At 36.5% G+C, this 23,805-nt stretch overlaps 1 protein-coding gene across 1 annotated transcript in view; it reads left to right on the top strand.

The window, feature by feature from the left end:
- The first annotated feature begins 5,453 nt into the window (after positions 1-5,453).
- The window catches only part of DTNA (dystrobrevin alpha), an 80,811-nt gene continuing 62,459 nt past the window's right edge, over positions 5,454-23,805 (top strand). Inside the window, exons 1-3 of the mRNA XM_029284068.1 lie at positions 5,454-5,520; positions 9,241-9,321; positions 23,120-23,333. Of these exons, the coding sequence (XP_029139901.1) occupies positions 5,454-5,520; positions 9,241-9,321; positions 23,120-23,333 (362 nt within the window). The remainder of the gene's footprint in view (positions 5,521-9,240; positions 9,322-23,119; positions 23,334-23,805) is intronic.

Raw genomic sequence — 23,805 nt, 5'->3', positions numbered from 1 at the left:
ATAGACTTTTCCCATTTCTTCTGTTTGTTTGCTTCCCCACCATCTGAAAAGCAATTCTAGGGCACATTTTAAAGGATATCCCTTCATTTCAGAAGGTTGGCAAGCAAATATATAATGCCATAGGAAGCAAGGAGAAGAAAAAAAACAAATTTTGTGTGCAAAAGTAAGCATTGCTTTGTTATAAATGTTCTCCTTCAACTGCACCTTGTACTGCTTATAGTAATAAGAGTTCATCAAAATGACTTTAGGAGGCACGATTATTGTCTATTAATGCATTCTTTTTTTGTCTCTATGCTAGCACCTCATCCCCATATGGTGTCTCTGTATAAAATAAATGTTCTGCTTAATAATGCTGTTATCATTCTGCCCTTTGTACTATTGTAAAAATAATGTTGAATAATAAATCTGTCAAATCTTAATTAGATTAAAATTAATATACAAAATTCTTTTTTTTTTCTTTTTAAATGCAGGAACAAAAAACTCCAATATGTTTCATTGTGCCTTCTATCGTTTTAATTGCCTTTTCTTTGTTATAATTAGCACAGCACTTTAATATGCAAAGTTTTCTTTTTTCCAAGATTTATCTTATGCACACATGCATGCATGTGCATACAAGCATATAGTTGTTCTAGGTTGGTTATTGCTTGATCCAGTTTTCATGGAACAGTTGTTGCTCAAGGCCAACTCAGCAGAGATACATTCTTAATTTTCCTTATGCCAAGCACCAAATACCAACCCAACCTGGAAGCATTACTCGAAGTCCTAATTTATTTCTCTTCTATAACCAGCAATGGCTTTACTTCCTATATCAGTCCTTCAGTGCAAATCCTTTCCCTATGCTGTTATTAATTTGGAGGTGAAATAGGCACAGCATACAGTATTCCTGGGCATGCAGAGTCAGTAGCAGAACCCTGGTCCCCGAGCCTCTTCCACTGTGGACCACAACCTGAGCAAGAGGTATTAATAGTGTGAACTGTGCTGTTCTCACTGAACATGGTCAGAAAAGAAGCTATAATTAATTCAAAAGAACCATGCAGCTTAGGAAGCCACTAAAGCTCCTTCAGCCCTTACATAACAACTCTCTTGAACTGGTTTCTGAATTTGTGATTGAAGATGCTAAATAGACTCAGCTTGCTCGTACTTCCTTCAAGGTCCTTCAAGACAAACAAGAAAAAAAAACAAGGATTCCAGGAATGTTATTTATTGTTTAACGGAGTCTTTAAAGTCTGTTCTAACTTTTTCTTGCCTCCTTTTGAATGACAATAAGGTAAAGGTAGGGCTATTCTGAGTCATTTTCCAACAACTAAGCAACCGTTTTGCTCTCCCTCATTCCTCTCAAGGCCAAAACTAAATTCTTCTACACATTTTTCTTAATGCACCCAATAGCAGTACAGTCATGAAAGGGTTATCCCACTCCATCATCCGTTTGTGCCTGATTGCTAAGAATAAGAAAAATATTTCAGGAATAGCTTTTGGTCCTAATGCAGGGCCCACCGTATATTCTATGAATCATAGTCTGAGCAGCATAACTATTGGCCTTATTTTCTGGGAATTATGAAAGTTGAAGTCTAGCACATCTAGATGAGGTGAAGTTAGCAGAATACTGTTTACTCCAGGATCTGGTGTGGTAGGTTACACTTAATGAACTGAAAATTGGAAGCAAAACAACATGCAAACAAAATGTTAATTCATTTTAGGCAGTCCAAGGAAATTAAGAATGGTGGCACCATTAGAACAGATATTTTAATTCTGTTCCATAGTACAAACAAATGATAATTGTTATAAATTAAACTACAAAGCAAGATTCAGGAGGCACAGACAATCAGATACTGAGCAGACTGTACTCAATGGGTGCCATGTTGCACTGGTTAGCATATCCAGACAGTTAAGTTCATGAAAATCCTATTATAAAGAATGAGACAGCAGCAAGAAAAAAATGTAATTGAATGTTGCTGTAGCATTGGTCTTCAGTTAACTGAAAACTGTTATGATCCTGCTTCCAGAGTTTATACTTAGTGCCAGAATCTAATTTTTCAGGGATAAATTAGATAATCAGAAGAGCTGTTTAAAAATTTTCAAAAAAGCTTAATTTTTTTCCCCAAGAAACTTTTTCTTTTGATGAAATACCCCAGCAGTACATCATCATCATGGATATGTAGATTTATGGAGCTCAGCAGGATTTCACCCTTTATATTTGAATTAGCTAGTAGCATCCTGGTGTAGCCAAAGAGGCAATGATGGTACTGAGGGATTTGGGTTCTGCTTTTTCAGAAGAAAACTTTTCTAAACCTACACAAAATGCCCATCTTTTAAGCTAACAGTATCTTATAAGGAAAGATCCCCATACAACCCTTGCCTGATCATGTATATGCTGTGAATAATCTCAGACATGTGTCAAGAACTTGGCCCATCATTGGTTGGGGGAAAAATCAATATTTGGATTAAGCCATTAAAATGCAAAGTGGAAATCTTGAAATCCTTTTTGCTAAGTAGAAGTGCTGTGTCCATCTTGGTAACGTTGCCCAGCTACATGAATTATCTTCAAGAATGTTCAATCTTTGCTGCAACTAGAAAGTTTTAAAAATACATTTCCACAAGTCTCACAAGGACCTGTATCTCTAAATGCATCTCAGTAAACATTATCCTTGGCATTTCTTACTCAAATGAAGGAAGATTGATGTTGACACTTTGCTTTTGAAATAAAGAGAAAGAGCATAAGCAGTATGACATAAAACATCAGAAAAAGCTGAATTGCACAGTATTAACAATTTCAAAATAATGAATAATGGCATATTAAACCTTCTCAGAAAGGTTTTCGTGGTTTTTCATGTTTTCCATGCTTGCTTTTTAAAGTATTCAGAAATGAGAACACAGCTTGCCTCTGTAATAAAAAAGCAATATATTTTTGCATATTAAAATGACTGCTTCTGTTAGTACTTCTCTTTGTAGCTCTACCACTCCTTTCCCAAGAATTCAGCAAGCTGTAAGGGGTCCATACTATCTAAGGTAATATGGTGTAGTGATTTGTGCTCTAGGCAGGACCAGGAGAACATGTTCAAATTCAGCCTCTGCCATGGAAGTTTACTGAGTAACTTTAGGCCAGTCATTTTTTGTGTGTTTGTTTTTTAACAGTTGGGCTTATCTATAAGTGCTATTATCTCTCTCATTGTTTTCAGAAGCCCCCATTTTGTTTCAGTCTAACTACCTGAGTTTGTTGCTTGAGAGTGATGCATGGCATTTACTTCTTCAGATAATTTAAGTAATTTCAGTTCTCAGAAGAAACCATTAAATACCTCTAACGGAAGGTAACAGTAACTCCATTAACAAACTGTTTCACTTCAAAAGGTACCCATCAGCCTCTTCTAGAGCAATTCTGAAAATACTGATACAACTGCTTTGCTGCTTTAAAACAAGGTTAATTTGTATTGCATCTGTATAAAATTGGAAACATGCTTAGCTTAACTTTAAGGATGGAACCAGTATAACCTGCCTTCTTGTGTGAGGTCCTTTTGTGGAGATTCTCTTTCCAGAGATGATAAATGACCTTCTTGATTATGATGTCCTTTCATGATTTTGATGTATTATAAATGAAAGAACAACTGGTTCTTCCTAAATACAACCTAACATAAGATTTTCAGAGTCTTCATATTTTTTCTTTTTATAGTGGATGATTCAAATCCTATTCCCATTTCATGGGCTGTTATAATAGTAGTCATAAAGAATTTATCCTCTCAGATTGCCATACTACATAGTTAGTTTAAAGCATGTTGACATAAAGTTTGTGTTATCACAAGATTTCGTTGCATATATATAAAATAAGTACTTGCTATTTTGGAAGACTGATCTAGGAAATCCAACTATTTTGAAGGAATATAATTGATGTCCAATATCAATATTGCTACAATATTACCGTTGTAATGTTGGTTAACTTGGTTAATTATCCTGACCATAATGTTACACTTACAGATGCCAGAACTTATTAATTTAATAAATAAAAATTGACTTAGTATGTGAACTATTATACATTTCCTTTTGTCTAATGTAGATACTTAGGATATTATAGAGAAATTTGTGTACTATATTCACTGAATATAACAGCTGAAGAAGGGAGAAGCCAAAATAAATATTTTTCTGTATCTAGTTTCTGTTGTATTAATCACTCTTGGATGCATGGATGAAGGGGGATGGATGTATAAATAGACACATTATTGTAGACTCATATTATATTATATTGTACAAACAAAGAAAAATACATGATTTCTGGATCTCCTTTATAATATTATTTTATCTGATGTTAAAATCAGTGTTAGCTTTGAAAAATGGGCTAACTTTTCTCTGCTCTTGCTGTTCATCTTTAAAATTGCTTTTAACCCTACTGGAGGAAAAATTGTTAATATATAGGAATTTGTATATTATGAAAAAAATATTAATAGACTCTGGGGGAAGTTTATATCAGAAAAATAATATGGGCCAACAGTTAAAGTATTTCTCACACAAGAAGCCCCCGACAGGAGCTCTAAAGTAAAATAAACATAATTTAATTATGGATCAAATGATAACATTTAATTTGTTTCATTATTTATAGTGAAATGACAAGAAAAACCTGTTTTTATCAATAGAAATAATGGTTGCCATCATCAATAGAGTTTAATCAAAGAAGTATTTTTAAAAATCTTTTCTCCGTCTCCTCCTCCTTCTCCTTCTTGCTAGGCAAAAATTGAACACACACTTATTGAATTATTACACTTGATGTAAACTAGCAGCTCTTTTTTTCCTTCCACGCTGTACATACCTCATCTATGTGTAGAACAGACCGATGCTACTAGCACTTTTCAATTATAAAAAGTTTTATGAAAGAACATAGAACTATTTTCTGATATTATCCAAGAATTGGTGTTAAATGTATAACTGAAAAAAACCTGCTGGTAGATAAATGTTTGTTGTTAAATGCAGGAAGGGAATCAGACTGAAATTTATAATCTGAAGTTTAAAATCCATTATGGGAACGTATGGATTATTTCTCCATAAGACACTTTAAACTAAACTGAACTGAAATTAAACTGAAGCTGACCTATATGTTCTTCCTTTTTTTCCCAATGGTGAACACATTTCAGTATAATTATTTTATAAAAGTTTCAAATGGCTTTAAGCATTATGATTGGTTGCACAGTCAGCCAGATATTTAGACTGGATTTGGCCCCATTTCCAGACTATATTGATATCCATAATAACACTTTTACTTGTTGCCATATATATTTATTTTGTACTCTTTTAATAATTTTAATGGTTTTTATATTTTATGCCTAGAGTCCTTTGTTGAGATGGGAGGCTTTAGAAATCAAATAAATAAATGAATATAGAATTGGAAAAACAGTGCACTGGAACTGTTCTTATATTTTATGTCCTTAGTTTGCAAATGGTCCTGAAGATATGTGTTTTTTTTTTTTATTAGAATGATTGAAGATTGTGGGAAAAGAGGCGCTACCATGGCAGAAAGGAGGCAGCTGTTTGCAGAAATGCGTAAGTGCTATGGCATTTTATATTTTGTTTTGTTGTTTTTCCAACAGATGTAAGATTTCTTGGGAAAGGCCAACAAGATAGAATATACCCGTGGTAAATATTACATGGATTTTTGCCCTGGGCTATAGGCAGTTTGTTCTACAAAACAAGAATTTTTAACACAAAGCAGGAGCAAGAAATTACATTTAATTGACAAAATGCTGCTTTTTTATTATTTCAGTGCAGACATAGAGCTAAATATTTCTAGTATTTTCTCTTTGGGAGAAAAGGAATGTGAAAGTCAAAGCCATTGTTTCTCACCAATAACCATACTGAAACTCAAATATATTTTCTCACTATAATTCAATTTTCTTCACTGGATGCTGACCATATTTGCTGGGACTGAATTTTCCCCAGTGCTTAGAAAGCAAAGGCAAAGGCTGTTCTAATTCTGTATAATCTCAGGTGTGTCTTGTTCTATGTAATCTGTTTTGGATTGTTCAATCCCAAGCAATGCGTTGACGTTTTTCTGGGTTTCTTAAAATCATACTTTTGGTTTCTTAATTTTAAATATGTTTAAAAGTTTGCCAGAATACAAATGTTTGACATTTTAATTTGTGGGTAGAATTGAAACAGTATGACGTTGACATTAATATTAGAAGCATGCAATGCTTCAGGCTGAAAAGCAACAAAAGATTTTTGAACTATAAGGAGTCATACATGTAGGAGCTGTCTGCAGTTCTTAACCTGAATGTGTCTTTCCCCAAAATCGTGTGGTGCCAGTGAGGGACATCTATGTAATAGCAGGAAGAGATATGCAGACAAATGCCACACACTCCAAATGACCTCTTTTCCTTCAAATTCAGTGTGCTGTGCACTCTAATTAAGATACTTTAACTTGCAGTTGAATTGAATCCTTCACAATGCACCTGGTCAGCAAACTAATGTCATCTAAACAACTAAAGCAGGGGTCTTCAAACTTGGCCCTTTTATGACTTGTGGACTTCAATTCCCAGAATTCCTCAGCCAGGCACGCTGGCTGAGGAATTCTGGCAGTTGAAGTCCACAAGTCATAAAAGGGCCAAGTTTGAAGACCCCTGATCTGAAGCCATCTAAAGCATATCTATATATAAATAAAGATCCAAAGCTATATCAGTGTTTTGCAGATGCATTTCAATTGCATCTTGACATTAATGTGATGGATTGCTCCTTCAAATAGATCTTGTAGATCTGTATTACTAATATTTATTCTCATTGTTAATGACCCAGTTAATACTTGAGGAATTATTATTATGGAAGTTCCTCAAAAGACTCAATTCTTTAAAAAAAATAAATGTATTTCTTTGACAGGGAATGAAACAGAGCTGTGCTAAAACAAAATTTTAAAAAATCCCAGAAATATTTTAAAAAGAAAAAAGCAAACTTAGCAATATTCAATAGTTAACATATGACAATAAAAAAGAAAAAAAAACTGGGGATCACTGGAACGGTTTCTTATGTGTTTGACAACATGACCAGTAATTAAAGTAAATTCTCAGGATGAAACACTGAATGGTTCAGGACAATCTTTGCCAGCAACAAATGGCAGTGAAGCAGTTTGTTGGTAAAAGGAACTTGTCTAGAGTATTTAGTGGGTGAAAAGGAAAAAATAAGTAAAAGTTTTGTTAGTAGCAATAAAGAGTGGAGAGTTGGAGACCTCCATCTTAGACCAACCCTTTCTTAACATCTTTTAAATAAAACCTTCTTGCTAATGGGCTAACCAATGAAATGCTTCCATTTTGCTAATTAAATTTCATTATTTTATCATAACCAAAGCATATTTCATTATATTCTGAAAAGAGTAAACAGTATCTTTGAATCATAAGGCTGAAGTTGTTTTATTTTACCTTGGACAATTATCTTAGCCTAGTTGTAATAAAAAAACAGATTTGTGTTTTCAGAGTAGAGCACTATTTTTTTTCTTTTTCCTGCCTTTTTCTCACAGATCCCCAGATTAGGATAACCTTTGCTCCAACATTACAAATAGACTGGATGAATTAGAACATAGTAAGTGCTCATGCAAAGAGTCCTCTTGCAATCTGTGTTCTCCAGTGAATGTTATAAACAAATTTATCCAAGGACCGTAAGTAGGTCATATCTGGTTTAAAGATAACATATCAGCTTCAGTCAAGCAAAGATACTGACTCACAGTTGATGCTAACAGTTGTATCTGACTGCTTTTCTAGCTTGGTTTACATAAATCAGGAAAGGGCAATTCACTATTAACAGCAGAAGCCTTTTTTATGCAGGTCTGGTGCCTCCCAAATTATTTACCAAATTCTTTGGGAGAGTAAACCACAAAATTATGTTAGTATGATTTCCTGCAAATACTAGGAAGAAAATTAAAGGAACAGGCGTGTTAATTCTCCATGTCCATTACTGATAAAATTTAATTTTCCAAGTAACAAAAAAGTCTTCAAACCCAGCCTGGCACTTCAGTAATGGTGTCAGATCCCTGCCTTAGCTCATGGCTGCTAAAAAATAACAACTTTTGCCCTTGGTTGCAGAAAGATTTTCTTTCCCTGTCATAATCAATAGATTAAACTTCCACTGAAATAATTGTGCGAGTTTATTATTCAGCTTACCATGCTTTGTCCGCCTTCAGAAGGACCTCTGGCAATACATACATACATACATACATACATACATACATACATACATACATAAAATCTGTAGGAAATGTCCATGAAGTCATCAAGAGTCCAGTTCAAAAGAGCTTTTTAGATAAACTAAACTGTTAATTTTAAGAACTTTTCTTCTATTGGCACTCAGCTTTTGGTATTTGCTTTATATTGTTTGCTTGTGGTTTGATCATATTGGGAGTCAGGCAACATATTTATTTAATGCACAGATATAGTATAGGTGGTACCTTGCTCAACAGTAGCATCTGTGAGAGGGATCTTGGAATCCTAGTGGACAATCACTTAAATATGAGCCAGCAGTGTGCTGCAGCTGCCAAAAAGGCCAACACAGTGCTAGGCTGCATTAACAGAGGGATAGAATCAAGATCACGTGAAGTGTTAATATCATTTTACAATGCCTTGGTAAGGCCACACTTGGAATACTGCAGCCAGTTTTGATCACCACGATGTACAGAGAAGAGCAACAAAGATGATCAAGGGACTGGAGGCTAAGGCATATAAGGAACAGTTGCTGGAATTGGGCATGTCTACTTTAATGAAGAGAAGGACAAGGGGGGACATGATAGCAGTGTTCCAATATCTCAGAGGCTGTCACATAGAAGAGGGAGTCAAGCTATTCTCCAAAGCACCTGAAGGCAGGATATGAAGCAACGGCATGACGCATCCACCCCGTGGGCTGGCAGTTTGACACCCCTGGTATAGGGTTTCCTGCCTGAGCAAGGGGTTAGACTAGATGACCTCCAAGGTCCCTTCCAACTTTATTATTATTGTTGTTGTTGTTGTTGTTGTAATTGTTGTTGTTGTTGTTGTTGTTGTTGTTATTATTATTATTATTATTATTATTATTATTATTATTATTATTAAACTATATTGGCTTTTAATGTAATAAATTGAAAGTTTGAACTTCCCCTTTGGTAAAAGCTTTTACCCAAAATTAACTTATTCTGTGTAGGTAATAAAAACCCCCAAAATATCCTAGAGAAAGCTTATTTGAGTACTGTTGGGTAAGATTTAGGCACAGAACACATATATCTTAGCACATATATTTCTCTACCATTAGGGGCTCAAGATCTGGATCGTATCCGTTTGTCCACTTACCGAACAGCATGTAAGCTTAGATTTGTGCAGAAAAAATGCAACTGTAAGTATATCACTGATTAATTTGTATCACCTTCATTAGTCTTACTACTGTAAAATTGTGCATGTTCTACGTCTGTTAGGAATTAATGTTAATAAACTTTCAGAAAATGCAAATAACATCACCTGACTGTTCAGAAGAGCAAGGTAATCCACAACTCTTTATATCTGCATCAAAACTTCTAAACCTACATGCAGATATAAAGAGGATAGAGCTTATAAACTACTGAGGTAAAATTCTAAGTAAATTACAGCAAACAGCTTTCCTCTCACAATTTTGCTGTTTAATACTATTTTATTGGGTATTATCTTTTGCACCTTGGTGTAACTTAACTTTTAAATGCCTGCAGTAATAACATAATAATTTTTGCTTTTAAAAATTTCACTGTTAGAATGGTAAACAAATTAGCATGTTTTTACTTACAAAGAATTAATTATATAGGCTATCCCTGGGAATGTGACATGCTTTTCAAATGATCAGCACTATACAATTATTTGGCAATATCTATTAGCATTTTCCATGCTACGGGAATCAAACACTGTAGCATTCAACATCATTTAAAAGATGTCTATGGGAGTTTATGAAGGAAGGATTCTTTCTTTGGCTCTGCTTCCCAGGTGGATCATGAGAACTTCTTCAGACAGTACAGCTCTTTGCAACGCAGACCTCATCTCTCATTATTTACTATTACTTTGTAGAAACTTGAATGCAATGATTATTTTTTTTGCCTGAGTCACTAATTAAGAGAAACGCAGCTTTCATAGTTTAGGAGGTATTTAAAAACAGAAGAAATGAAGCCTTTTCTGTTCACGAGAACTAATACATGTAGCATCTGCTCAGTGTCTCTCCTGCTATTCATCTCTCCATTTGTGTTGGTGGAATGTCATACTGTACATTGGTTTACACCAAGCATGGGCAATCTGTGTTGCATGCAATCCTTGGTTGCAAAAATAATATGGCCTTTAGAACAGCAATAAATTCCATTTGCATTTCCCATTGGATGGCTTGTTGTTGATTTCCTATAAATTTGGAAACCAGAGTATAATATAAGGAAGAATCATATTGTTTAAAATTGATGGGATGACAAAAATAGAATTAAATTTGTATGTGGCCCTTGAAGAACCCACACCTTTAAAGATCTACTTTCTTAATTAAATAAACAGTAAAAGAGTAAGTATTGCTATGATATCCCTATGTGCTAACCCTTCTCCTTTGTTCTAAATGTCTACCTAAGGACGTTGTTTCCTTCAGTGGCAATATTAAAGTTGCTTTAATACATCCCTATCCTCCTCCAACTTTGCTTTTAATTTCCTTCTTGATCTTTACCATTCCTTTCCTTCTTCTCTTCCACTGTACTAATCTTGCCTAATCCTTCTATGTGACTCTTATTTCTTTGCCATCTCCGATATTGTTTCTACCATTTCACTTCCTTCCTCCATATGCAGCACAAATAAAGAAGTAGTGTCCTGTATTGATTCAACTGTTGGCCTAGAACACGGGTGACAAACTCGACACGTGACATGTCGCGACGTATCGCAACTCTTTTTGCATTGCCAGCAGTGGGGTGGGCGCGGCTTCGGTATGATGAAACTGGCCCGCGGGCCGGCAGTTTGACCACCTCTGGTCTAGAAGAAGAGTAGGCAACCTGTAATCCCCAGGCTTTATAGTGATCTTGGGCTTCTTTTTTATGAGTACCAAAGTCCATTTCGAACACTTTGAAAATTGGCACTATGGTTCAAGGCAGGAATCCTATGCATAACTTGGTTCAGACAGAGTCTTGTAAAGATGGAGGCATGAGTATTACCTACATCATGGTGTAAGCGTACATACCTGAATGAACAGTTCCAAGGAAATTAATAGTAGATATGTCATTAATAATGAAAATTTCATTCCTTATGTTCAGTTTTCTGTAGCCTTGACTTACACGAAGTTTTGACTTTCAATTTGCATGATATCCTTGACTGTAGCCTTCGCTTCACCACTCTCAACCACTTAAAAACCTTTTACTTACCAGCATGACTCATTCTTAGCTTTTACTGCTGCTCTTCTTTCCTTAATCATGGGCATTGTGCTATCTCATTTTTTCATTCTCATAAATGTATCTTCTTCAAAACTCATAGTTTTCACGAAGTTATTAGACCAACTCCTTAATAAATCAAACGTCAATATTTTTGAAGAGCACTTATCTTTAGGCTTTTAACTTTACCTTTTTCTCCCATCATTCCTCTCCCCTTTCTCTATTACTTTCTCCACTTTATATTCTGAACTGGCTCATCTTTAGACTATGAAATGTTCTAAAAGAAACAATGTATAAGTTACAGATCTATAGCCATGAACAAATCACCCAATTGCCAACAACAAAGATTTTTATATAAATTTGAACAGGATCTATAAGTATAGGTAGTCCTCGACCTACAATAGTTCATTTAGTGACCGTTCAAAGTTACAATGTCATTGATAAAAGTGACATGACCATTTTTTACACTTACAACTGTTGCAGCATGGTCATGTGATCAAAATTCAGGAGTTGGCAACTGACTTATATTTATGACGGGGTCATGTAATCACTTTTTACGACCTTCTGATAAACAAAGTCAATAAGGAAGCCAGATTCGCTTAACAACTGTGTTATTAACTTAACAACTGCAGTGATTTGCTTAACAACTGTGGCAAGAAAGGTTGTAAAATGGGGCAAAACTAACTTAACAAATGTTTCACTTAGCAATAGAAATTTTGAGCTCAATTGTGGTCGTTAGTCAAGGACTACCTATAAAGTCTTGATAAATTAAGGATATTTTCTGCAAAATTAAAAATGGACTGTGCATATTTTATAGAAATAGAGTATGTGATGAAAATTGTGAGGGGTCCCAAGCTAAAAGTACAGATAATACCAACATGAATTTTGGGTCTGATTTCAGAATAGTGGGCCACTGTGATAATTAATTCACAGTATGTCTTTAAAAATTGGAATTCCAAAACTACTGTTCAGTTTTCCTTAGTCTAAAATGCTTTATATGCTCATAGTGAAGGTTTTTTGCTTTTATTTTTAATCATTTATTCTTAAAAGCATTTAGTAAGCCAAAATCTGCCATTTTTTTACACTGGTCTATAACTACTGAGTCAGAGTGTAGCCACATACCATAATTAAAATTATACAAGAAAGCATTATTATACAGCTGGAGAGCTACAGTATCACCAGACTTGCTGAATTTTACTCAGTATGCTATGTGATTATTCTATAGTGACAACTATAGAAAGAGCAAAGATAGCTGATTTGTTGAGATGAGAACAAACAGTTGATGGTCAGAAGCTTTAAATATAAAGTCAGGCTGATTATTCTTTCATTAAAGCAGCCAAATTGAGAGTTCATATCCTTGATGCTGTTTAATTTGGAATTTTGGAGTTAACTGTGTTCCTTTACTCTTCATTTTTCTAGAACAATATCATGATATTTATGGGAAATAGAATAGTGCTGTGCTGACAATGAAAGAAACCTGTTCACTTCCATGCCAGTCTTACTTTTAGTTCTTTTTTTCCTTCCTCATTATATTTGTGGTCAGTCACATTGACAGGCATGGGAATCAAATTCCACACCTTAAAGTTGCCAAGACTAAAAAATACATTGACCTAATGTTTTATTTGATTCCTGGAAAACATTTTTGGCTTGAATTTGCCATTCATTTTCAGAACCTCTAAGAGCAAACTAGATTGCACATACAAACCCATCTATGTGCATTCCTACTCAATCTAGTTCAGTGGTGGCGAACCTATGGCACGGGTGCCAGAGGCGGCACTCAGAGCCCTCTCTGTGGGCATGCGCGCCGTTGCCCCCATCCTAGGCCTTCAGCTGGCCTAGGATGGGGGCACCTTTTCGCTTTAGGCCTCCGCCGCCGTGTGCAAAAAAAAAAAAGGTTCAATCAATCAGTCAATTTCAACTTCTCGCGGGGGAAAAAAAGATCTTGCAAAGTTGGAATTGATTGATTGAACTTTTTAGTCCCACCCAGTCTGCCGTTACCACCGCAGCCACACCCACCCAATAGGCCACACCTACCCAATTGGCCACACCCAGCCAATGGGCCACACCTGCCCGGCACCCAACGATGCATATGTGGGTTTTGGGTTGCAGTTTGGGCACTCGGTCTCTAAAAGGTTTGCCATCACTGATCTAGTTCCTGCGATGCTCCTGTGGATTGTAAATACATAAATGCCAGCATGCATATGATGCTTTAAATTCCTTTTAATTTCACTGTTAATACTGTATTTACTGATAAGATATTTTTATGTTAATTTAAGTGGTTCCTGTTTCTGTAGCTGGCTGCTATCATTCATCCTGAATATTTGAAAATGCAGTATTTAATTTGAAGTGTTAATGTAGCCTTAAGACCGGGTTTTGGTATTATTCAGTGAATAAAATAGAAGCAGAGAAAACATGTCTGATTTAAAGGAATTTATCTCCAGGCTTAAAAGATGTGGTACTATTTAAATTTTAAAAGCTCTGGTAACTCAGACCTAACCATGTTTTCTTTAACACTTAACTGATTTTAAAAAGTCCTGCTTACACGTAAAAATGAAGAAAGAAATATTATAGCTATTCTTCATATCTTTCTTTTTAAAAGCATTGGTAGTTGGATTTAAAGAAGATGCAAGAAGACCTCCGATATCCCAGTTGTAGAATGGTGCATTGGCTGTAAAATTTCTAACCACTGCTGTAATAACAAGTCCTCTATACCCGGTAGAAATACAGCTGATTCTTTGGTCTCATTGGAACAAGTAGGGGTTTTGGTTAAACTGGTTTCCCTTTCAGAGCAGATTTCCCTCCTCTTTACCTTAGAGACTCACAGCCAGAAATATCTGCTGTACAGCTGTATTTCTTTGCCTGAATATCCACTTTTTAGTTTCTTGTATGATTCAAAAATTTCTAGCACTACTTGTGAAAGTTCACATTTTGGTTGTACCACTGTTTGAATCACCTTATCTTAGTGATGGCGAACCTTTTAGAGACTGAGTACCCAAACTGCAACCCAAAACCCACTTATGTAACGTCGAGTGCCGAGTGGGCGTGGCCCATTGGGTGGTTGTGGCCAAGTGAGTGGGCGTGGCTGTAGTGGTAATGGCAGACTGGATGGGACTAAAAAGTTCAATCAATCAATTCCAACTTTGCGAGATCTTTTTTTTCCCCATGAGAAGTAGAAATTGATTACTTGATTGAACCTTTTTTTTTTGCACACGGCGGCGGAGGCCTAAAGCGAAAAGGTTTTATAAAACCCAGCTGAATACCTATGACTGGGGCGACGGCACGCATGCCCACAGAAAGGGCTCTGCGTCACACCAGTGGCATGTGTGCCATAGCTTCGCCACCATGGGACAAGAACATCACCAAAGAGGCACAGGTTCACCACCATGGACTCGGAGAGCAAAATGGACATAGCCAATACATTTGGAGTGCTTGGGTATGGTTAGAAAGGCAATGTTTCCTTGTAAAATACATGGGAAAATCCCATTGGAGGAAAATTCCACTTAGGGTTAGGGTTAGGTCACCATGAACTCATAGAGCAAAATGGACATCGCCAACAAACTCGGAGTGCTTGGGTATGGTTAGGAAGGCACCTAGTTTTCTAGCCTGCCCTAGCTATGTTTCCTGGTATAATACATGGAAATTCCCATTTGAGGAAAATTCCACTTAGGGTTAGGGTTAGCTCACCATTAACTCATAGAACAAAATGGACAACGCCAACAAACTCGGAGTGCTTGGGTATGGTTAGGAAGGCACTTAGTTTTCTAGCCTGCCCTAGCTATGTTTCCTGGTAAAATACATGGAAAATCCCATTTGAGGAAAATTCCACTCAGGGCAATGATGGTGAGCTTTTTAGAGACTGAATGCCCAAACTGCAACCCAGAACCCTCTTATGTATCGTCGTGTTTCGGGTGGGCATGACACATCGGGTGTGTGTGGCCAATTGGGTGTGTATGACCCATTGGGTGGGCGTGGCTGCGGTGGTAAGGGCAGACTGTGGGACTAAAAAGTTCAATCAATCAATTCCAACTTTGCGAGATGGTTTTTCTGCCTGTGAGAAGTTGAAATTGATTGATTGATTGAAGCTTTTTTTTTTATTTTGCACACATTGGCAGAGGCCTAAAGAGAAAGGGTTTTANCCGCCGCCATGTGCAAAAAAAAAAAGGTTGAATCAATCAGTCAATTTCAACTTCTCGCGGGGAAAAAAAAGATCTTGCAAAGTTGGAATTGATTGATTGAACTTTTTAGTCCCACCCAGTCTGCCGTTACCACCGCAGCCACACCCACCCAATAGGCCACACCTACCCAATTGGCCACACCCAGCCAATGGGCCACACCCACCCGACACCCAACGATGCGTAAGTGGGTTTTGGGTTGCAGTTTGGGCACTCGGTCTCTAAAAGGTTCGCCATCACTGATCTAGTTCCTGCGATGCTCCTGTGGATTGTAAATACATAAATGCCAGCATGCATATGATGCTTTAAATTCCTTTTAATTTCACTGTTAATACTGTATTTACTGATAAGATATTTTTATGTTAATTTAAGTGGTTCCTGTTTCTGTAGCTGGCTACTATCATTCATCCTGAATATTTGAAAATGCAGTATTTAATTTGAAGTGTTAATGTAGCCTTAAGACCGGGTTTTGGTATTATTCAGTGAATAAAATAGAAGCAGAGAAAACATGTCTGATTTAAAGGAATTTATCTCCAGGCTTAAAAGATGTAGTACTATTTAAATTTTAAAAGCTCTGGTAACTCAGACCTAACCATGTTTTCTGTAACACTTAACTGATTTTAAAAAGTCCTGCTTACACGTAAAAATGAAGAAAGAAATATTATAGCTATTCTTCATATCTTTCTTTTTAAAAGCATTGGTAGTTGGATTTAAAGAAGATGCAAGAAGACCTCCGATATCCCAGTTGTAGAATGGTGCATTGGCTGTAAAATCTCTAACCACTGCTGTAATAACAAGTCCTCTATACCCGGTAGAAATACAGCTGATTCTTTGGTCTCATTGGAACAAGTAGGGGTTTTGGTTAAACTGGTTTCCCTTTCAGAGCAGATTTCCCTCCTCTTTACCTTAGAGACTCACAGCCAGGAATATCTGCTGTACAGCTGTATTTCTTTGCCTGAATATCCACTTTTTGGTTTCTTGTATAATTCAAAAATTTCTAGCACTACTTGTGAAAGTTCACATTTTGGTTGTACCACTGTTTGAATCACCTTATCTTAGTGATGGCGAACCTTTTAGAGACTGAGTACCCAAACTGCAACCCAAAACCCACTTATGTAACGTTGAGTGCCGAGTGGGCGTGGCCCATTGGGTGGTTGTGGCCAAGTGAGTGGGCGTGGCTGTAGTGGTAATGGCAGACTGGGTGGGACTAAAAAGTTCAATCAATCAATTCCAACTTTGCGAGATCTTTTTTTTCCCCGTGAGAAGTAGCAATTGATAACTTGATTGAACCTTTTTTTTTTGCACACGGCGGCGAAGGCCTAAAGCGAAAAGGTTTTATAAAACCCAGCTGAATACCTATGACTGGGGCGACGGCACGCATGCCCATAGAAAGGGCTCTGCGTCACACCAGTGGCATGTGTGCCATAGCTTCGCCACCATGGGACAAGAACATCACCAAAGAGGCACAGGTTCGCCACCATGGACTCGGAGAGCAAAATGGACATAGCCAATACATTCCGAGTGCTTGGGTATGGTTAGAAAGGCAATGTTTCCTTGTAAAATACATGGGAAAATCCCATTGGAGGAAAATTCCATTTAGGGTTAGGGTTAGGTCACCATGAACTCATAGAGCAAAATGGACATTGCCAACAAACTCAGAATACTTGGGTATGGTTAGGATGGCACTGACTTTTGTAGGCTGCCCTATCTATTTTTCCTGGTAAAATAAATGGGAAAATCCCATTGGAGGAAAATTCCACTTAGGGTTAGGGTTAGGTCACCATAAACTCACAGAGCAAAATGGACGTCCCCAACAAACTCGGAATACTTGGGTATGGTTAGGAAGGCACTTAGTTTTCTAGCCTGCCCTAGCTATGTTTCCTAGTATAATACATGGAAATTCTCATTTGAAGAAAATTCCACTTAGGGTTAGGGTTAGCTCACCATGAACTCATAGAGCAAAATGGACATCGCCAACAAACTCGGAGTGCTTGGGTATGGTTAGGAAGGCACTTAGTTTTCTAGCCTGCCCTAGCTATGTTTCCTGGTAAAATACATGGAAAATCCCATTTGAGGAAAATTCCACTCAGGGCAATGATGGCGAGCCTTTTAGAGACTGAGTGCCCAAACTGCAACCCAGAACCCTCTTATGTATCGTCGTGTTTTGGGTGGGCATGACACATCGGGTGTGTGTGAGGTTAACCCACACATACTGGGTAACCCACCCGCACCGACGCCACCATTCCCGTCTGACACCCTGATTTTTCAAGTTAGTTAGTTAAGGTTGAAACGCTCTACCAAAAAGACGGACACTCTTCAACTTTAACTAACTAACTAACTTCGAAAAAAAAAATAAAACGTGTGTAACCGTCTCCGGATTTCTCTTTCCCAAAATTAAAACGCAGCTGAAGGCCTAGGACTGGGACAATGGCGCGCGTGCCCACAGAGAGGGCTCTGCATGCCATAGGTTCACCACCACGGCCTTATCTGCTTGAAAAGATCTTATGATCTACAATGAACTCTGGTCTTTATGCCTTCTCCCAGCTGGCTTCTCTGACTTTGTATTTTTTTTCCTGCTATTAAATTCCTTCCAGTGCCCCTCCAGTGAACAATCAATTATTCTCCAACAATTAATTTAGTCTTCTAGAACTAGGTTGTAAAAATCCAGCAAGCCTCTTTACTCTTATGCAGGAGCCATCGGATTTTTGCTGCCTAGATCTGGTAGCTATAACTAATTAACCTTTTATTTCATCTTAGACAAGCCAATGGTAATCATTTCAAATTTAGTAACTGAAGAGTTTTGTTTGGATTTTCCAGCCAAAATCATATTTGTTCATCAATCCCAGTTGCATTATGTCAGCTTGACCCATATATAAACAAAGGCAGGTTATCCCACTAGTTATTTTCAAGTTGTCGTCATAAAGCCTCCTTCCTCTAGCAACTATAATAAGGATAACCCAATACAAAATAGTAGAGTCAAGTTTTATGGCTATGTTACAATTTCATTTCAAATTACCTATAGAAACATTACAAAGATATAAATAAACAGGTAACAGATATAACTTTTCCAAGTATTGAACTTGCATTATGGAAACAGGCCTTATTACAGATTATTACAAAAGTAGGAATAAAAGATTCTTGGTAAGGAAGATTATTTCCATCATATAATTCAATTGTGTCTTTTAAACTAGTATAGATGTTAACATAGATTGGCTAGATTTACTAAGAGATCCAATTTGGTCTATTGGTTAAGGTACTGGATTAGGAGCAGAGAAACATGAATTCTAGTTCTACCTTGGGCACAACAATCAGATTAGTGAGTTTGGGCCACTCTCACTTTCTTTTAACCTAGTAATAAGGCAATAACAAACCACTTCTGAAAAAGTTGTCAATGTATTTGTATTAAGAGAGACATAGAATCATAGAGCTGGAAAAGCCATTTACCCATTGAACCATCGTCACTGATATCATCTTAAATTTGCCTCCTCTGCATATGCCCTTGGACGTCTTTTGTATATATGATCCTGGTAATCTTTATAATCCTGTAGAGTAGGCCAGTTTAACGTTACAAATGATTCCTGGTAATGTAATGTAATGTAATAGAAATAGGATAAATGCATGTCTTACGCATACTTCTCAATGAAATGTTTTTTTGTTTCTTCTTTTAGCTCATAATTTGTAAGTCAGGGCAGTGAAAAATGGTATCACTAGCTAGGTAATCAAACCTTTGCAATGTTCATTCAGATACATGGATATAAATTATTTTAAGGAAACAGCAGAAATCTTTATTTCTGCTAATTTGTTAGAAAGCTAATGTGGTTAATGTATAAGAATACAAATATATGCTGTTTTCTAAAATATGCCCACTGCCATCTAGTGGTTAGTAATTGGTTTTTTTTCCATTAGAAATAGAATCTGTATTACTTCATCTTCAGGAAGTGATATAAAATTTATTATCTATGATTCCGGGCTCCCCTTTTCATATGAAATTTGAAGCTATTTCTACTTACTATTTCCTTAGCAAGCCTAGCTATTCTATTCATTTTGACAGAGACAGTGTGTTCAGTTTCTTTATACTACATTCTTTATATCTGTTTAGCTTTGATGTAAAACTGGTTTGCAACTTCCTGGTCTCTCCTAGTTCTACTATCCCTTTTGGCAACCCTTTGGGTAGCCAAAATTCCATGTTGATATTTCTTTCTGTAATAAGGAAACCACTTTTAATCAGGGTATCTTCAGTGTAGGAAACAATGATAGATGCTACATAAACAGATGGACGGACAGACAAATCAGACAGACACCAGTGAAAGATACTTTTCAGTTACATTCCCTGAAAAGAAGTAGTCCCTTGGCCTGAAGTATAGGGATACATTAGGTTGCTATATTACTAAAGTTAAACAAATCTTAGTTGGGCTAAGCTGTGGATAACAGAGGGAAAATTCCATTAGCTATTTGAAGAAAAAACATAGCAAGTTGTTATCTTATTAATTAATACATTGGCACATTAATAATTTCCAATGACTGATGCAATAATAATAATAATTTAGCTCCTCTGCTTTTCCCTGTCATGCTGAAATACTCTTTTAATAGTTTTATCTTTGTAATACTTCTACAGCTTCTGATAGACAGACAGCTTTGGAGATATTTTAAATAGCCATCAATTGCTTCTTCTAGTACTTTTCTGTGTACTGCTTTATTGTTTTGTCCTTGAAGATTTTGTTGCAGTTGAGAGAACTATAATAGATATATAAAATATGATTACAACTATATATCATTTGTAGATGCATGTGCAACTTTTATTTAGCACACAGCCAATAATCTGGTGTTGTTATCTCACCTTCCTATATATTTCTTTGCTTTAATATATAAACAAAGAAAAAAAGATTTCAAAAAAATAAAACCAAAAACAGATAAGGCAGAAAGGTCATTTAAAAAAGACAAAAAATATGCACTCGTACAAAACAGCTCAGTTTTTAAACACAACATTAAACATGATCGCAATAAAGATTAGATTGACTGAACATTAAACACTGACCACACAGAATAATATTGATCAGTTTTTCCATTGTATTAAAAAAAAAGTCCATTCACAAACAGAGAGTAAACATATATCACCAGTCCAAGATCATAAATCTGGCATGACACTGTCTTTCCATCATAAAATAATATTTCTTTGCTACGGCTTATGCTTAATAAATCTATGGTTCTTCATAAAATGATTAATTCCAAATGTTTGGCATATTTCAAACTCTATCAAAACTACTGTCAGCATCACAGTAATAGCTTTAAACTATATTATTTTTCCTAAAACCACTGTAACAAACTTAAAACAAAATAACAGAGGGCCAAGATGTATCACATGCATATCCTTTCACCTTTTTATAGAGCAGTGGTTCTCAACCTGTGGGTTGGGACCCCATTTGGGGTCGATCGACCATTTCATGGGGGTCGCCAAGCAAGGCTGTCCGCCATTTTTTTTGTCCGCCATTTTTTTTGTCCGCCATTTTTCCTCCCCTTTTCCGGCGGGTGCCTTACCTCCCTTGGGCTGGGCCAGCTGGTGGTCGGCCTGCTCCGTCTCTGCCGCTTGCCAGCTACGCCTCGGCCGGCGCAGGGGGCAGAACCACGCATGCGTGGCGCTCCCGGGCAGGGAAAGTCCTCGACTTACGACCGGTTGGGTAGTCCTCGACTTACGACCAGTTTAGTCCTCGGCTTACGACCGGTTTAGTCCTCGACTTACGACTGGTTTAGTCCTCGACTTACGACCGGTTGGGGTCGCGGCATTAAAAAGGTTGAGAACCACTGTTATAGAGCATAATGAAGATGATTGGCAGTTAAACTATTTTTTCCTCTATTTTTTATTAGTCGAAAAAAGAATGGCTTTATTTTGGATTCAGCCACTATCACAAAGCCAAATCTCATTGGTTATGTGGCATCACAAAACCAAACTAAGGTGAAACCAGTCCTTCCTGTCCCTATATGTACCCTATGAGTGCAAAGTGGAGAAAGAAATGTAATAGTATCAAGCTTCATAGACAATAACATTGCTGGAAATCATTCCCTCGAGATATCCATACTGCTTCTCATAAAATCTTAAGCCCTTTAAAATGTGTACAAAGAGGAAAGCATTATGGCTCAGTTCTAATTTCAACTAGCTTTTCCATTTCTGTTTTCCAAACTTTGCTACCATCAGCTTGTCCCCAGTAAGCCTGTGCAAAAAGTTCATGTGAGAAATAACTGGTTTTAAGTGAAAGAAATTATAATCTAAAATCAAATTATACCTGAAAAAGTATTTGGATATTTTTAAAAATATTTTTGTAAAAAAAAACCAAACTTAAACATAATTTTATGTCAGGTGTACTGTACTGCAATCTATACACAAGAATCTGATCTATTAATGGCCCAGGCAAACTGGCAACTGGCAACGGACTTCAAGGGTGTCTGGACTTACATTGGGGCTGTTTTTTCCTAGTAGCAAGATCTCATAATGAAGGTTCCTTTGACATTTGATATGAAAAAATGGCTCTGTCTTAGTTGTCCAAGATCAGGTGCTTCGTAGCTGAACTATCTCCATTCTTATCTTAATTGCAATTAATGGAAGAATTTCACATATGATGCTAAGTCACAATATGATGTCCTGGAAGCAAAAAAATAATAGGAGGAGCCAAGATAAAACTGAAATTTCATTTCATTTACATTTAATTATCAGGTGCCCAAAGCACCTGAGAGCAGGACAAGAAGCAATGGATGGAAACTAATCAAGGAGAGAAGCAACCTAGAACTAAGAAGAAATTTCCTGACAGAACAATTAATCAGTGGAACAACTTGCCTCCAGAAATTGTGAATGCTCGTATACTGGAAGTTTTTAAGAAGAGATTGGACAACCATTTGTTTGAAATGGCATAGGGTTTCCTGCCTCAGCAGGAGGTTGGACTAGAAGACCTCCAAAGTCCCTTCCAACTCTGTTCTATTCTATTCTATTCTATTATTTTAATTAAAAGTAAAAATAATATAATTGCTTCCTAATCATAAATTTATAAGAGCCCTACACTTTACAGTTATTACTGACTTCAGGCTAATGTTTATAAAGCTGGTATTTATTTACACTAAATCTGGATATCTCTCAGTCGGATATATCTAAGAACTGAGTTAAATATTATACAGATAATAAACAATGCAAAGTCAGTCTTGAACTAAGGGTACCTAGGAGGGAAATCAGAAAATCCAAAACAAAGACATGGTAATCAATCCATCATAAAATAGTAACCCCAAGAGAACGTCATTAGATCAGAAGAATTCAGGCAGAAGGAATAGCCAAGACCTAGCCAGGAGCAAAAGAATGTGCATAATCTGAGTTTCCAGCCACAGAGGAACAAGACAGAAGCACAAGAACCAAAGGATTCCCATCTTAGTGTAGTTCTATAACTCTATAACTTAGAATTCTGAAGTTTACATATTATAACAAAATAAATCTTAAAGTTCTTGAGCCATTAATTAAACTTTTGGATGAAGGAGCTATGTAAAGTCTAGCATTTCTTATGGTTTTCTGTGAATATATGAGTATTACTTAAAAATGCTGTATATACTTAACTATTGTTTTTTAATTTATACATAGTGCATCTGGTTGACATTTGGAATGTTATAGAAGCATTGCGGGAAAACTCTTTGAACAACCTGGACCCAACTATAGAGCTGAATGTGGCTCGACTAGAAGCTGTGCTTTCCACTATTTTTTACCAACTCAACAAACGTATGCCAACAACCCACCAGATTATCGTTGAACAATCTATCGGTTTATTGCTCAACTTTTTGCTGGCAGCTTTTGATCCGTAAGTCCCTTTAATAATAATGAATGCTGTTTTTCTGTATGTTGTAGGAAAACATTAGCTCTTGAGCAAAATACTATTTCAGAAAAATGTTGAACTTATACAAAACTGAAAATTACACATTTCTATATTACCCTCAGTCTCATTTTCTTCAAAGAATTGGGAAATACACGTTCAGGAGTCATTCTTAAAAGCATTTGAATAGCCTGGAATTACAAACTGGACTGACTGACTTCTGTTCCGTGCGAGTTGCAAATTATCTATTACTGCATTACTGCTTTAACTGCATTTTATTTTGGAACTGTACTGGTTGGAAATCAACACAATTAAAGAACATTCTGATGAGTTTATTTATCTTCCCATTTGCCTATCACCCTCTTGTGTCCTCTCCAATATGCATTTGATGGACCTTTCACTTGGTACTTGTGTACTTTCCTGAGCCAGATCAACTAGTACAGCTTAGTCACCATGGAAA

Source organism: Protobothrops mucrosquamatus, unplaced genomic scaffold, assembly GCF_001527695.2.
Source record: "Protobothrops mucrosquamatus isolate PMUCROS unplaced genomic scaffold, P.Mucros_1.0 scaffold356, whole genome shotgun sequence".
Classification (NCBI taxonomy): domain Eukaryota; kingdom Metazoa; phylum Chordata; class Lepidosauria; order Squamata; family Viperidae; genus Protobothrops; species Protobothrops mucrosquamatus.
This window is presented reverse-complemented; position numbering and strand designations above follow the sequence as displayed.